Source organism: Pipistrellus kuhlii, unplaced genomic scaffold (assembly GCF_014108245.1).
Source record: "Pipistrellus kuhlii isolate mPipKuh1 unplaced genomic scaffold, mPipKuh1.p scaffold_m20_p_7, whole genome shotgun sequence".
NCBI lineage: Eukaryota > Metazoa > Chordata > Mammalia > Chiroptera > Vespertilionidae > Pipistrellus > Pipistrellus kuhlii.
This window is the reverse complement of record NW_023425573.1, coordinates 74,320,774-74,337,467: the sequence shown is the minus strand read 5'-3', so window position 1 is coordinate 74,337,467 and position 16,694 is coordinate 74,320,774. Positions and strand designations below refer to the sequence as shown.

Sequence of the window (16,694 nt, the reverse complement as noted above, 5' to 3'; positions counted from 1 at the left end):
GCATACCTGGGTAGCAGGTTCAATACCCTGCCACTGGTCAGGATGCATATAAGAGATAAGAGGCAACCAATCTATGTGTCTCTCTCACCTCTCTCTCTCTCTCTCCCTCTCTCTCTCTCTCTCTCTCTCTCTCTCTCTCTCTCTCTCTCTCTCCCCCCTCCCCCCCACTTCCACTTTCTGTAAAAAATCAATGGGAAAAGCTTCCTCACTCCTCAGGTGAGGAATAATAATAATAATAATAATAATAATAATAATCCTATATAATAAAAGCATAATATGCTAAGTGTTCAGTAGTCTGGTCATCCATTCAACCAATCAAAGCATAATATACTAATGATATGCTAAGGCCATTCAACTGCTCACTATGACGTGCACTGACCACCAGGGGGCAGACGCTCTGACTGGTAGGTTAGGTTGCTGCTGGGGTCCAGATGATCTGAACCGAGTGAGATGGGCAGGACAAGCCCTGGAGCCCTCCCGCAGTCCCTCCCTAGCTAGCCAACCTCCCCAAATCCTCCCTGGCACCGATAATGCACCAGTGGGATCCCTTGGCCTTGCCTGCACACTCTTGCAACCCGGTACCCCGCAGGGGATGTCAGAGAGCCGGTTTTGGCCTATTCTGCAGGCCAGGCTGAGTGATCCCAGTGGTGCACTGGTAATAATAATAGGCTTCTAGTAATAATTATAAAAAGAGAACGGAAATATAAGGTGTGGGCATTCTCTAGCAAGAGTGCAAGCTGGGTCTTTGTCTTGAGGCTTTTTATCTTTCTTTACCTGGCAGGGATCCTAGGGGAGGTCTTGGGAAAGTCTTAACATAATATTCATTAGCTTTCCAGGTGTGTCCTTCGATATGTTGATTCATCAAAATGTGTGTAAACACTGTCATTGAAGAGGGGCTGGTCTGCCCAGGATGGTCTGGAATGTGTAAACCATTTGCTCCCAAGTGTTCTTGATTAGGGAAGAGAAGACCTTGTGATTCATTAGCTGGCTGTAAATTGCTCAGATTGTTTGGCCTTGTTTATTTTGTCTCTGTTTGCCTTATTTCACTTGTTAAGGGAGTTCAGTTCCCTAAGCTTCTTGCTATCCTGCCTCACCGCCCCATCTGAGGCAGTTCACAGGATAACTGATAAGGCTCAGGGCTTCCTGCATGTCTTCCCTGAAGATGGGCTGAAGCAGAAATGTGACCAGTCAGGAGCTCATCCAGGCTTCTCAGCACACCACGGGAGGTCCGTGATGCTTAAAAACTCTTTCTTCATCAAGTCTCCCTCGAGGGCCCTGAGAGGATGTCTACCTGGCAGGCAGAGTCAAGATCCTGGTCTAGAGGGCGCCAAACCCATGCAGCAGACCCCTCCCCAAGTCCCATCCTGAAGCTGTTCTCTCTGGGTGGTGGCTGCACCTGCTATGCATTTCTCAGGGCCCTTGTCCTCCACTTCTCCACCCCCTGCAACAGGCAGGAACCCCTCCAGACCATACCTCGTTCACACTCATGTCCCAGGTGGGCCTGGCCCAAGTTCAAGTCCTATTAATGCCTCACTGAGATCCTAGAGCTCACCACATCGTTTGTGGCTAGTAGCCACATGCTCCTGTTTCCTCCTTAAACTGAGGAGCGTCTTTGCACAATGGGCTCACTGGAGAGGTCCCACATAGGAGACGTGAGGGGCAGCAAGCCTGAGTGAGAGGTGGGGAGGCCTCGTTGAGCACTGGCGGGGTTGATGAAGTGTGTTCACTCTTACTGCCTCCAGCCAAGTCACCTCCCTCCACACGAAACTCTGCAGACCTCCTTGTCCTCTCCTTGGGTGGCATGATGATTGGTCTTATGTGTTGCCATGGCTCAACTACAGTCTCTAGTTGTTCAAACACTAATCTAGGTGCTAATGTGAAGGTATTTTGTAGATGTGATTCAAATTTATAATCAGTTAATTTTAAATATATTTTTATTGATTTCAGAGAGTCAGGGAGAGGCAAAGAGACAGAAACATCAATGTTGAGAGAGAATCATCTATCATCTGTCTCCTGCATGCCCCACACTGGAGATTGAGCCCAAAACCCAGGCATGTGCCCTGACCAGGAATTAAACCATGACCTCCGAGTTCATAAGTTGATACTCCGCCACTGAGCCACACCAACTGGGGTATAATCAGTTAGTTTAAATAGAGACGATCACCTAGATAATCTGGGTGGGCCTGATTCAATCAGTCAAAAGACCTTACATTCATTCTGAATTCACATTTCTTTAATGGAAATAAACATTAATGACAAAAGTTAAAAAAAAAAAAAAACACAAAAAACACCCCCCCCCACACACACACACAAACAAAATAAACAACATAAAAGTAGAGCTGGGGCTTCCATGAGAAGAAATTCCAGCTGCAGGCAGACAGCAGGCTCCTGTGCCAGCATCCAGCCGCCCTTCCTAGCCGCCCTTCCTGCCCTGACCTGTGGATTTTGCCTAGTCAGCCCACACACTAGTACAGACCAAGTCCTTGCAACAAACCCCTTAATATGTGCCTCCTGCTGGCTCTGTGTCTCTGGTGGGATTCTCCCTGTTCCAGGCGGGCTGGGGAAGCTCCCTGTGCTCGGACGGGGAGGAAGAATCCGGGTGACAGAGCGGTCCTGATAGCACTGCACGGCAGACAGGGTGCCAAGACTTTTGTCACCTTGAACCCTCTGAGCATCATATATCACAGGTACTATTATCATCCCCATCTTCTAGATAAAGCAACCGAGGCACAGCAGAGCTAAGTGATACACCTCGGCATGCTGCAGAACTTTTGGCTCCAGAGCCCAAGCCCCTCGCTGTTTTTGTGTCAACAACCCCTTTTGCAGCCTGCTGCAGCCATGGACCTCTCCTGAGAAAGACTTTCATTCGAGTAAAATAAAATGAATAAGGTTATGAAGGAAATAATTTAAAAATTAATCAACCAAATGTTTTAAAGCACAAATTTATAATATGATAATACATGCACTCTTCTATTAATGTGTTTCATTATCTAGACTAGCAAGGGTCTGAACAGTACGTGAGTGCATGTCATATCTATGGTTACAACACTGTGTTATAAAAATACCTGGGATCCTTCTTTAAAAAAAAAAAAAAAAAAAAAAAAATATATATATATATATATATATATATATATATATATATATATATATATATATATATATTATTGATTTTTTTTACAGAGAGGAAGGGAGAGGGATAGAGAATTAATAACATCTATGAGAGAGAAAAATCTATTAGCTGCCCCCTGCACACCCCCTACTGGGGGTGTGCCCGCAACCAGGGTACATGCCCTTGACTGGAATCGGCAGGCCGACACTCTATCCACTGAGCCAAACCGGTTAGGACTGGGATTCTTCTTGGTGACAAAGTATTGTTAATGCTCTTTGTGGTTCCTTGCTTACCTTCCTAATGGGAGGAAATGATAAATTTCCATTAGAGTGACACAGAGAGGGTTTCCCCCCCTCCTCCAGGTTCTCAGATCCCCTGAATGAGCTCCACTTTAAGTTCAGACTTCACCAGCCTCCAGCCCTCGTGACACCTGTTTTGCAGGGCTGACAGTGGACCAAGTTCATGGACACAACGGAAGCCCTGGTACACAATGGGCACACGGTACACACACCTTCCCCTCTCTCCACTCCAGGGCTGAGATGAGCAAGAGGAGCGAGAGACCTAGAGGAGGACATAGTCAGGTGGGGTGACTCCACAGCCCCAGACCCACTTGCATTCCCACATCCCTGGTGTCATGGCAACTGTTCCTCTCGGAGACAGAGGCCGTGACTGCTCGTGTTTCCTGCAGACCCTTCTCATGTTTGTGCCAACGTGGGCTACGCTCAGCCCGCTGGCTCACCCTCCTGCGTGTAGAGTAGCTTTGCCGACTGGGGGCCAAGAAGGGCCAGGCAGAGCGTCTCCGTGAGAAGAACCAGGAAGGAGCCAAGAAAAGGTAAGCTAGCCCAGCTTCCCTCCTACCTCCCAGGACCTGGAGATGGTTGCCTCTCAAACCGCAGCCTGAGGGCCCTTCGCACCCCACACCTGCCTCCCCTTCCCTAAAACAACCAGGCCAGCCTGATGAAAAGGGGTCTCCCTTCATCACAGCTCGATTCCAGCCCAGCCTCAGTCCCAGCGCCCTGCCCCTCATGTCCCTTCTCTCCGGTAAGAAGGCGGAGGGAACTGACATGCCTGAGTGGGCATCGTGTGCCAGGCGCCTTGGACAAATAATGCCAGCTACTCCTGTCCAGCACCCCGTGAAGTGCTGCTCGGACATCAGGTTGACTCTGAGGACACTCAGGCTCTGAGTGGGTGTCACCCAGCAGTAAGGGGCCATTGTCTGAACCCAGCTCTGGGGCCGCGATCCCTTCTCTTCCTATGTCACAAGCTGCTTTCTCTGGGCAGCCCTCACTGATCCTGGTACCCAAGGCCCAGGCTGCATGAGGCACCTTAGATGGTTCAGGCCTCTGTCATACTAATTCAGACCACAGTGCTTGTGACTCGATAGGTGTGAGTTACTCTGCTAGGGTGTTTGGGAGGTAGCTATGCTCTTCAGGCTGGCCAGCCAGGTTAGGTGTGCTCAGGGGCCACTCTCTGGACTCCTGAGTCAGTTATGCTGGGAATGTTGCCTTAGCCAACCCTCACCTTCTCTTGTAAATCCCTGGACCTGCTTTCCTCCTCCTCTCATTCCTTCATCCAGAAAAGCCCAAGTGCAGGTGCATGTGTGAGTTTGGCAAGGGGAGGGGGTTTGAAAGAATGGACAGGGTTGACATTTCCTCTAATTCTCCCTCAGATCCAAGAGGTAAGGAGCACTGGTAACTTTTTAAGATGAGGATTAGGTTCAGGGAAGAGAGGTGACTTGCTGAAGGTCACACATCTAGTAAGTGGAGGAGGCGTGAGCCATGCTTCTCACCTCACTGTGCAAGTGAATGGTGGAGGGTGTCACATGTGCGTCCAGGCATCCTGCTATGTATTGAAGCCTTGGAGATAGAGTGTAGTTCTTTCTATATTTTTAAAATTCTCACCCAAGGATATTTTCCCATAGATTTTCAGAGAAAATGGAAGGAAGGGAAGAAAAAGACACATGGATCAGTTGCCTCCCGACTGCACCCTGAATCCCAATGGAAATCAGGCCTGCAGCCGAGGTACATGCCTTTGACCAGGAATCAAACCTGGTCCACGGGCTGATGCTCTAACCACTGAGCAACCGGCTAGAGCTAGATTGTAGTTCTTGAAGACCTCACAGCACACGGAGGGAGAGAAGCATGTAAAGTAGTCATTACAATTTACTGTGACAAGGTCTCTCATAAATGACAAGTCCAAGCCAAAATGTTGTTCTAAGTTTTCAGAGAAGGACTAGCTTCTGCTGAGAGAGTCACAGAAGGCTTCTCTCAGGAGGGAACTTGGAGCTGGGTTTTGAAGGCTAACAGGCATCCGTCAGCAGTTTGAAGACGTGAGAAGGACCTTGCAGGCAGGGATGGCGAAGGAGCAGGCGAAGGCTGCGTGGCAGCCCTGCGGGAGCCTGCCGGCACTGCTCCTCAGCCAGGCATTTCCAGGCTGGCATCAGTGCCCCTGCTGACAGCATGTGGGCAGTGGTGCTGTGGGCTCACTGTGTGCCAGGCGCTCTTTTCGGAGCTCTCCCCTTCACCTCCGTTAGCTTTAACAACACCTGGGACGTAAGTACATCCCCATTTCAGAGATGAGGAGACAGTGGCACAGGAAGGTTAAGGAAGTTGCTCAAGGCAGCACAGCTAGTCAATGGAGAGGCAGGGTTAGAACTAGAGCCAGAATATTCTAGAATCCATGCTCCGTGTGCTCTGTCTATTGCCTACAAGCTGACGGGTGTGTCGGGGAGCAGCACAGGGACTGCTGGCAGAGTAAAGACTCTGAAAAGTGCACCAGGGAAACAAACGCTGCTAGCGTTTCACCCCGTTTCCAACCCAATTTTGCTTAGGAATGCTTTTCTTTCTCTCAGTCTGAGCTCATGGAAAACCCTCTGGGAAGCGCTGTTTTGCTCCTGAGAGACTCTAATGGAGGCCAGACCTTTGGTTGGGGCGTGGGCACTCGAGGGCTTTTCTGGGTCCCGGTGACCCCCAGCCAGGCCTGCTGGTGGTTGTCTTTGTGAAGAGCCACAGCCCTCCCTGAGCGAAACTGCCGGGGCCATGTGCTCCTTCCACTTCTTTATGAAGCCCTTTTGGTGTTAAAGCTGCCCTTCTAGCGTTGTGCTGGATTTCTTGTTCCCGGCTGGGAGAAAATGTGGCTGTGGGAGAAGGCAAGTGGTTGTCTCAGTGCAGCCGTGTTGCATGTGAAGTGTGTGTGGCTGTATGTGTGTGTTGCACATGTGTGTGTGCATGTGGGGGAGAGGGGGCAGAGAGGGTACACAGAGTGAGCAGCCAAAAGGGAGGAAAGCTGGGAGCCAGAGAGAAAAGAGCAGTTCCTCTCAGCTACCCAACCTCTGGCCTGGCCAGGGGCCATGTCTCTTGTGTAGGGGTGAGGCCAGGAGGGGAAGGCATACGTGAAGTGTCCAACGTTTCCACACAGAACTATGGCCGCACATCAAAGCCTGGCAACAGGAGTTAAGCCTTGGATTTCTGAAACCCAATGACTTCCTGCCAAGGGAAGTCAGGCAGCCACAGTCATTAGCACCACGGACAGCGACAAGGCTGCCAGGTGCTCCCTGGGGAAGGCCAGGGCTGGAGCAGCAGACCCTGGTGGGACTGCTTTGATATGCTCACAGGATGGTGGTGAGGGGGGTTGCACTGCATGATGGCATCTCAGATAAACTTGCTAAAAATCTAAAATCCCCTTTTGCATATCCTATCAAATGGACAGAGTCCTGGAGAAAAGAAACTTGCCAGGGATCCAAAGATAATCCCAAAGGAGGGCGATGGTCCCAGCGGACAGAGCCATGATCTCCAGGAGGCCGAGATGGCTGAGGTCCTGGGAGCAGGGCGACGCTGTATTATGTGATTCCCTGCCTGTCAGTGTCTGCAGGGCCAGCGAGTGCATTCATTGCTCAGCCTGGAGCAACTGCTCCATCACTGCTGCAGCAGGAGGAGCTCTGCTCCAGGGCCAGGTTCTCCCTCCGCAGGAACAAAAGGCTGCGTCTCCCTCTAGGGGAAATCCTTATGGTCTCTGATGAACTTCTGAATCAAAGGCCTGTTTCCCTCTTCACTCAATAGGTATGTTTGGGGGCATGGAAACTTGCTTTATTAACAGCACAAGGTAAGCACAAGCCTGCAAAGAGAAACACAGACAAGAAGCTACTCTGTTCTGCTGGTCTCGGGCTAGGGTGGCTGGATGGGCTGCCCAGGGTCAAACTCATCTGGCCCGGGCTTTCCTGTCTCATCCGCTCCACCCTGCAGGACCAGGTTGAGGGTTCAGTCCCAGGGCCAGTTCTGTGGAATCGGGTTCTTTGAAAAACACAAAACCCCTAGAGTAGGGGTGTCGAACTCAATCAGAGAAGGGGCCAAAATCTAAAATCCAGCCTAAATCGCGGGCCGAATGGTTTACTGAACAGTCATAAACTGTCATTGTGATGGAAACGCAGCGTAGTGCAGTGATGACAGCGCGGTGCGGGCCACATTGCAAGGCCTGGCGGGACGGATTTGGCCCGCGGGCCTTGTGTTTGACACATGTGCCCTAGAGGGAAAAAGTCACTCAGAGAAGCAGGATTCTGCAAGGGCCACCTGAGATTGTCACTCATCACACGTGTCACCCTAGCCTGGGGCACAAGTGGCTCCAGAGAGGCAAGGTCCATGTTGGTGGGTGGTATCAGGAAGGCAAAAGAGAGGTTGAAAAAGCAATATAATCAGCCAGCAAATGCAGGATGTTGCTGCTTTCTGCTAGATCTCCATATCACGTATATAGTAGGCACTCCATATCTGCTCCATGGCGAAACACACCACCCTGCCTGCTGAAGGGCTGGGACAAGCAGGGTGGGCAGTGCAGCCTGGATGGCTGGGGAGAAGGCTGGCTCAGTGGGAGCCCCAGCTTAAGTCACTGTCACCTGGGGGTTACAGGAGAGCTGTCTTTGGCAGTGGGGGGGCATTGAGGGGACGTGGGTCCTAGAGAAAGCGGACCAAAGGCAGCTACAGGCCCACAGCTCCCTGCAGACCCAGCCAGAGCCAACTCCTCCGAGGAGCACTACTTAGGCTCCAGTCGTGGTCTCTGAGAGGCTTGCTGGGGCTGGCTCACCTGTTGACTCAAATGTGTTGCTGGGCTAATGGGCCTGGCGGGCGCTCCCTCCGTGGCTCCTGAGAAAGGCTGTCTGATATCTCCAGGGGCTAGAGTGTCTCCCCCCGCCTCCGCCCCTCTCCCTCCCCACCCCCTTCAGCTGTGGGCTCAGGAGCTGAAGCTGGAAATGGAAGAGAGTCCTCAGGTCATGAGGGCCCAAGCCTCTTGGGGCAGCGGGAGCTCTGTTCTCAGCCTGGCTTCTGCCTGGCAGGACTGGAGAGGCTGCGGTACCCATACCCCCAGAACCTCAAAGCCTCTGTGTTTAGCTGCCAAATAAGATAAAAGAAGATTGCCTGGCAGAGTTTCAAGGCCAGGCTTGAAAATGACTTACATCACTCTCATGTTCTGTGGGCCAGAGTTCAGTCACATGCCCCCCCCCCCCCCCATTCTGAGGGGGAGTCTGGAAGATACAGTTTGGTTCTGCCCAAGGGAAAAGGAAATGGTTTGGGGAGCATACAGCATTATCCCTGCCACAGTCCTGGGCAACCTCCATGTGGCCATGCTCACTGCATACCTCTTTGTCCTCATCTTACCCTACCTCTTAGCAGCTTTCTAAGTAAGTGATCATATCTTCCTTCTTGAGGTGCTCTTCTCTGTAAACCCTCCCTAGTGTTCTTCTTTAGTGTGGCAGCTTCTTCTCCATCTCTGCTGAAGATTTCCCTTTCTCCTCTACTTACCTTCCAAGATGACTGCGTTGGAGGGCTGGTTCTTCATGAGGATGGGTTCTCTCTTTCCATCTACCAATTCCTCATTCTTCATTCCCAAGGCTACGAATACCATCTGCTTCCTGAGGACTCTCAGGTGTATATTTTCTTTCACCTCTGAGTCTTAGACTCATGTCCATTGCCCCTGTGATGATTCACCAGATAGTTCACTGGCATCCCAAGCTTAGCATTTACTGAACTGAGCTCACAAATCCTTTAACCTCCCACCTCTCATCTCCCACCCACACTGTTCTTCCCTAACAGCCCTCTTCTTGTGTTCATTCACCCAGTTGCTTAAGTCATATCCAAAGAGTTAACCTTGATTTCTCCTCTTCCTCCTCACTTAACTTTCACTTCAGATCCATTATCAAGACCCCTGGCTTCCATGTTCAAATCACTTATAATTTACCCCACTTCTCTTCTATTATCCCACACCAAATCACCATTACCTCCAGTCTGGATTATGCAATAGGTTCCAAATTGGTTTCCTTATCTCTATTCCCTCCCCCACACCATTCACCATAGCAGCCAGGGTAATCTTTGCAAATGTACATCATGTCACCCCTGCTCAAACTCCTCTGGAATCTCTTAATTGCAACAAGGATAAAAGCCACATCTTTTAACACGGACTCCAGGGCCTTGTACAGTGTGACATTTTGTGTCATGCTGACCTTCCTCTTGGGGATGGAGCCAAGCGATGGCCAATGTATTTAAGATGATGTCTCTAAAGAGCTTACAGTCTAGTTGGGGGTGCAGGTCTAATTCAAGGAAAGCTTTCCAATAAACAGCCATGCCAGACAGCAGCAGTTCAGATGCATGCCCAGGTGACAGAAGCAGAAAGAGGAGGCAGGCCAAGGAAGCCTTGCAGTCAGCTGGGAGGGAGGAGAACCACACCTATCACCACTGCACACTTGGCATGCAAACCCATGCCTGGTATACAATGGGAGTCAATGCATATTTGCTGAACAAGTGAACAACACAGGCATGAATGAATAAATGACTTGATTTCTGCCCTGTGGGAGCTCAAAGCCTGGTGGGGGAGGCTAAAAAGCAAACATTTAGTCATGACACATGATGGCAGGGGTATGTACATTCAAGGTGCCCTTTTTTAATCCTCACCTGAGGATACGTTTTTATTGATTTTTAGAGGGAGGGAGGGAGGGAGGGAGGGAAAGAGAGAGAGAAAGAGAGAGAAAGAGAGAGAGAGAGAGAGAGAGAGAGAGAGAGAGAGAGAGAGAGAAACATTGATGTGAAAGAGAAACATGGGTCGGTTCCCTCCCGCACGTGCCCTGACTGGGAATTGAACCCACAACCTATGTATGTGTCCTGACTGGGAATCAAACCTGCAGCCTTTCTTGGAGTATGGGATGATGCTTCAACTGACTGAGCCACCCGGCCAGGGCCTTTTAAGGTGCTCTTTACCTTCAGGAATTGTCAACTCTTCTTGAGGAGGGTTCAGGGAAGACTTTGGACAAGAATGTGACACTTTGCTGGGACTTGAAGGAAAATTAAGGATGAGCAGAGGGATGAGCAGAGACAGGCATCCGAGGCTGAAGGGCACTGAAATACAGTGCGAGGAGAGCACTGAACAAACCAGAGTGCGATAAAGTGTCAAACTGTATGTCACAGACCACAGAGCTCTGAGGGGTGAGAAGGTGCAGGTGACTGAGCATCAATGGTTGTTGGTGGGCGAAATGCAGGCTGAAATACTAAGGGCAATTTTGGGTAGATTTGAGTCATTATTAGGCCTGGAATATAAAACTATGGCCAACATGGAAGGCTATATGCTAATAAAGATCACAATTAATATTAATGAGAAGACAGTCACTGATGATGTGGATCATTCGTGGGAGAGCAGAAGCCAGGGGGATGAGGAGGTGTCAAGCATGCCAGCAGGGCACTCTGTCTGGCTCCATCACTGTGGGAGGAAGGGCGGGTGGGCAGGGGAAGGACCCCCTGACTGATGTGGCTGGATGGGAGGCTACCTGCTTTGCCTTCTCTAGCTGCTGCTGCCCTGTCCCCTGGAGGAGGACTGGCCTTGGGGAGGCCTCCTGCCTGCAGGGCTGTGGGTGCTCCAGGGCTGAGGTCTGCGAGGGTGCAAACCTGAGTCTCACACATTTGCCCCTCCTTGCTTCTTCCCTGTCCAGATCCTTCAGGGACAAGAAGTCTGGAATTTGGGGATAATGGGCTGCAGGGCTGGGCAATTCAGAGTGAGTGTCTGCCTGAGAATGCCTGTCCAGGGCAAGCTGGGGACCAGAGGCACTCTGGACAGTCTTGATAAATGGCAGGAGCCAGAGCAGGGCAGCCTGAGAGGAATGGGAAGGACAGTATGGCCCTCCTTGTCGGTTTTAGAAAAAGATAGAGCATGGGGGTGATCTTTGTGTCTCTCTCTTGTACAAACCATAAACTCACCCCTCCCATCCTACTTCCTGCCCACATGGCTCATCTTTGTGCTCCTAAGCATGATGGTGGAGGTCTAAAGTATCAATGTTCATAATAATAGCTAACCTTTACTGAGCCAACTAGAGTTCTAGGCCTTTAATTAACTCACTTAATCTCTAAACAACTTGGGAGTAGGTACTTTTGTCATCCCCATTCTACACACATGGAGACTGAGGCTCAGAGAGATGAAGCAATTTGCCCAAGGTCTCACAGATACAAGGTTGCAGAACTCGGATTGGAACCTGAAAGTGTGGCTCCTGGAGCTCATTAGTTCCAGGTGTGGCCCCAGAGAAGGGAAGGGAAGGGAAGGGAAGGGAAGGGAAGGGAAGGGAAGGGAAGGGAAAGGAAGGGAAGGGAAGGGAAGGGGAGGGAGAGGCGGGAAGAGGAGGGGAAGAAAGGGGAGGGAAGGGAAAGGAAATGAGTGCTACCAGGACTCACAAAACCAATGGCCAGGAACTATTAATAGCTGCTGATACTGCATTCACTGCCAGCGCCTCAGAGCCCCTGGACTGGCTGTGAGGAGGAGTCTGGCTCTGTCATATAGGTGGAGGGCACTGGCAAGCCTCTTACATTTTCAGAGCCTTTGTTTTCTCATCTCTATTATAGGAGAACAATTGCAAATCCATAAAGAGGAGTGAGTGAAGGAGCATGTACAAAGTACCTGAGCATCATAGTAGGTGCCTAATAAATGAGTTCCTTGACCCCCTTCTCTCCTGAGTCAAGTTTGCTTCAAGCTCTGTTTAATTATCTTTCTACAAATGTGTCCTGAGGGCCTACGGGGTGCCAGATCTTCTGTTAATCCCTGGGAAATACATCGATGAAGGAAGAGGCAGGAGGGACTTGAGGTGGGGTGGGGTGGGGAAATGGCTCAGAGTAACCAGGAAGAAACAAAATGGATTTTTAAGAAACCCAGGAGAACACGACACTTGAAAATTTTCTCTTGAAACAATAGCCTCAGGAGGGCCCCAGTCAGTTCAGAGATGCCAATGCTGTGTCCCACATTGATAGCACCAAGGGGCAGGATGCGGGGAGGGGCGCTGGGGGAGAGGGGGGGTCTTCTGCAGGTGGAGCCCAGTGCACACTGCACATCGCAGGCTGGGGCAGGAGACCTGCCCAAGTTACGGAGCTGCTGGGTCAAGAGCAGAAGCAGAGGGCAGAGCTTTTCATTTCTGAGCCTGAAGTCTTCCGGTTACACAGGAGCACTCACTTCCTCCCTTTATCCTCCCAGCTGCACTGGAGTTGGAGAATTCTCCAAATCTGGCGGCACAGCTTATTTAAGATTTTAGCTCAGAATGGCTTTGGAGTGTTTTCAAAGTTTTTATTTTATTGAGAGAGAGAGAGAGAGAGAGAGAGAGAAGAGAGAGAGAGAGAGAGAGAATTGTTGTCCCATACATTTATGCGTTCAGTGGTTGATTCTTGTTTGTGCCCTGACTGGGATGGATCAAATTAGCAACTTTGGCCTACCTGGAGGATGCTCTGATCAACTAAGCACCTGGCTGGCCGCTGGAGTGTTTTGTAAACGAACCACGCCCACCTCACTAGGAGGGTGCATGGGATGTCCAGGCGCCTGTCTGAGGGTCGGGCTGGCCTGCTAGCCAGGCGTGAGAGCAGAGTGCACCCAGGTTACGCCAAGCGCTGAGTGTTCATTTGCATCTCTAAATGGGCTTCATATAGAGGACAAAGCCCAGGCATTTTTCTGGCCGAAGAGCAGGGCTGAGGCTAATAGACGCCTGTATTTGGCCTGTGGGCTAAAAAGAATCATTAAAAGAGTTTGGAGCTGTAACAGCTTGGAGTCCTCAGCTAGGCGTGAAGGGCCTCTTAAAAGCGAGGCTTACTCCTTCCTGGAGAAGTAGCTGGGGAGGGGTGGGAGGTGGGGGTGGTTCAGGAGTCCTGGCCGCAGGGCCTCCCAGACTAAGGCTGTCCTAGGTGGGCTGAGGTTTGGTCCTGCTTGCAGGCAGGGCGATGGATTCAGTGATTCTCGAAGGACCTAGCTGGCTGGCATCAGGATTCTGGGCTCCTTCGTGGCCATGTGGAGCTGCCTGTGCGCTCGCGAGTGCGCCCCTGAGTGTCGGTGAGTGGCTGGTGGGCGGCGCGCGAGTGGCCTCGGATGGGTGTGTCTGAGGCGCCGGCTCCCGGATGCGCCCGCTGCGCCCACTTGTGGCTCCCGGGCGCCTCTGGGAAGAGCGGAGCCTCCGCCGCCTCTGCCGGGGACTCAGCCCGAAAGGGAAGGGAGAAGGACAGGAGGCTGATGCCATGAGGGCGCCGTCTCCCCAGTGATGGCAGCGCACGCTGCCCCGCCGCCGCCGCTCAGCCCGGGCTCCTGACGTCAGGGCAGCCGGGCCCCCTCCGCGCGGAGCCCGCAGCCGGGGAGCGCGCCGAGCGGAGCGCACCGCGGAGCCGGGCGCCCCACCTGCGAGCCACCCGCCGAGCCCCGCGCCCAGCCGGGCAGAGCACGCTCAGCGCCGGAAGCCGCTCCCGCCCGCGCTCCGGGCCACCTGCGGACCCTGGGTCGCCCGGCCGGTCCGGGGCCCCGCCATGCGCGCCGGGCTCCGCGCCTCTCGCTCCGGAGCAGCCCGCACGCCGTGAGCGCCGGCGCCGGTGCCGGGGCGCCTCTCCCTGAAGTCGCCGGGCGCCCGGAGCGGGGGTCGCCACGTCGTCGGGGGTGCGGCCGGGACCCGTGGAGTCGGCCCCCGAGTTGGGGGAGCGGGGCCGCCCGCGCCGCCCCACCATTACCTCCTTGGGGGGCAAGGAGGAGCTGGTGGCGGCCGCTCCCCCGCGGTGGCAGCGGCGGCGGCGCGCCTGCCTGGCGGCCGTCGGCGTGCTCCTGGCCATGGCGCTGGGGCTGCTGATCGCGGTGCCGCTGCTGCTGCAGGCGGCCGCGCCCGGCGCCGCGCACTACGAGATGATGGGCACCTGCCGCATGATCTGCGACCCGTACCGCGCGGCCCCCGGCGGAGGGCCCGCGGGCGCCCAGGCGCCGCCGCCCGGCCCCAGCACTGCCGCCCTGGAGGTCATGCAAGACCTGAGCGCCAACCCGCCGCCCCCTTTCGTCCAGGGACCCAAGGGCGACCCGGGGCGGCCAGGCAAGCCGGGGCCGCGGGGGCCCCCCGGAGAGCCGGGCCCCCCTGGACCCAGGGGTCCCCCGGGAGAGAAGGGCGACCCCGGGCGGCCGGGGCTGCCGGGGCTGCAGCTGACGGCGGCGGGGTCGGCCGGAGGGGACGGGGCGGCGGGCGGTGGGACCCGGGGCGGCGGCGGCGGCGACCCCGAGGGCGAAGTGACCGGCGCGCTCAGCGCCGCCTTCAACGGCCCCAAGATCGCCTTCTACGTGGGCCTCAAGAGCCCCCACGAGGGCTACGAGGTGCTCAAGTTCGACGACGTGGTCACCAACCTCGGCAACCACTACGACCCCGCCAGCGGCAAGTTCAGCTGCCAGGTGCGCGGCATCTACTTCTTCACCTACCACATCCTCATGCGCGGCGGCGACGGCACCAGCATGTGGGCGGACCTCTGCAAGAACGGCCAGGTCAGTGCTCTCCCGCCCCGCAGCCCCCAGACCCCCGTCCCGACTGCCCGGGAGCCAGTCCCTTTCTCCCCGCCGGCCGGCGAGTGCGCCCGGACCCCGCTCCCCAAAGCTCCAGGTGGCGTTTATCCCCGGGTAACCGGGAGGTTGTGCCCGGAGAGCCCGGACCCCGCCACCGAACCGCACTCCCCGGTGAGGTGAGCGCCCCGCCTGCAGCCCCCGGGCTCCGGGAAGCCCCTTCCTTCTCCAGCTGCCCCCGGGCAGGTGCTCGACCCTCGCTCTCCTGCCCACCCTGGCTCCCGCCCTTCCCCGCGGGGCCGGGGATCGGGAAGTCCCAGCTTTCCTCCCTCCGGGACGCCGGGAGGAAATGGGCTAAGTTGCAGAGAGAAGGTGGAGCCTGGGTGGGAGCGTGGGCTCCGGAGCCGGAGCCTCGGGCAGAAGGCCGACCAGGGGCGCGGGGTGGGAGCCGGGAGGGGCCCGGGCAGACTGCCCCGACCCTACCCTCAGCTCGGCGGCTCGCCCCCAGGTCCGGGCCAGCGCCATCGCGCAGGACGCGGACCAGAACTACGACTACGCCAGCAACAGCGTGGTTCTGCACCTGGAGGCGGGGGACGAGGTGTACGTGAAGCTGGACGGCGGCAAGGCGCACGGAGGCAACAACAACAAGTACAGCACCTTCTCCGGATTCCTCCTCTACCCGGACTAGGGCACCTGGAGCTGGGCCCGGGGGCTTCCCGCAGCCTGTTCCCTGGCGAGGATCCCTCATGCTTCCTGACGCTTCTTGACATGTCGGAAAAGACACGTTCCCGCTGTCCTCCCTGTCCCGCCCCCATCCCCAGTGTGCCTGCAGCTCACTATGCTCTGGGCAGTGCTCCTGGCCTTGGGCCCCCATCTGGGGAGGGAGAGGGTCACTCCAATGTGGTGAGAGGAGCCCGAGCCTGAACCCCAAAGGCGTGGACAGCAGCGGTGGTGGTGGCAGCACAGTTTGCAAACCTGATTGGACTGGACAGGCTGGGCAGAACTGCCCTCTTTCAGTCTCCCTCCTTCTCCCAGTGCCCAGGGGCCGAGCCTTCCCACCCTGGCCAGTGAGATAGGCTAAAGCGCGCATGAGCTCTCTGGGGAGTCCAATGCTCCTGCCAATCCCCCTGTCCATCAGTCAAAACCCCACCGCGCAGAATCCCAGCCAACGGAAATCTGCCTCTCCGCAAAGGCCTGACTCAGACCCGCTGCGATGCATTAAATTATGTTTCTAGACCACGGGCTCCGATGTTTTTGTCAGGGTGGCCCCCAGACCAGGCCTCCAGACGTCCGCTTTGACATGAAAACATAACCTGGGCCCGGAATAGCCCCATCTGTACCTGCTTGTCAGCCACTGCCCTGTCCCCGCCACCGAGATGGGAGACAAGATGTGGGGAGAGATGATAGAGCGCCCACCCTTTGGGGAGATGGTATTTCTCCCCTGGGTTGCCTCCCTGAACTGGAGGGGCCCAGAGGAGGTGGGCAGAGAGAATTAGAGGCAGATGGGAGAGGGGTGGCTGAGACTCCAAGTTCACAGCCTTGTGGGAGGAGGTCAAAGAGCAGGAGTTTCTGGAGAAAGAAGGGGTAAGGGAGGCAAATGGGAGGCAGGGAGGAGGCACTTGCCAACAGGTGGTCTCAGATGTTTGTCCCTAAAAAGATGTAAAAAGTCTTCCCCCAACACCCCCCCCCCCCCGCAGAAACCCGCCCACCCAGGCATAAAGTACTCAGGACCCGTCCATTTGCCCACACCACTGGCTAGGCCCCTGGTTGACAAACTGCGGTTCAAGAG

The 16,694-nt window shown here is 54.6% G+C and overlaps 1 protein-coding gene across 1 annotated transcript; it reads left to right on the top strand.

Annotated features, from left to right (window-relative positions):
- The first annotated feature begins 13,254 nt into the window (after positions 1-13,254).
- Positions 13,255-16,141, top strand: C1QL2 (complement C1q like 2). Its single transcript, XM_036422252.2, has 2 exons — positions 13,255-14,890; positions 15,414-16,141. The coding sequence occupies exons 1-2, from the start codon at positions 14,198-14,200 to the stop codon at positions 15,591-15,593; spliced, it is 873 nt and encodes a 290-aa protein (XP_036278145.1). The 5' UTR covers positions 13,255-14,197; the 3' UTR covers positions 15,594-16,141.
- Positions 16,142-16,694: the final 553 nt, after the last annotated feature.

Bases quoted from the DNA above. Each gene is read 5' to 3' on its own strand.
- C1QL2 (XM_036422252.2), top strand. From the start codon at position 14,198: ATGGCGCTGGGGCTGCTGATCGCGGTGCCGCTGCTGCTGCAGGCGGCC. The intron at 14,891-15,413 runs GTCAGTGCTCTC...GCTCGCCCCCAG, and splicing joins ACCTCTGCAAGAACGGCCAG to GTCCGGGCCAGCGCCATCGC.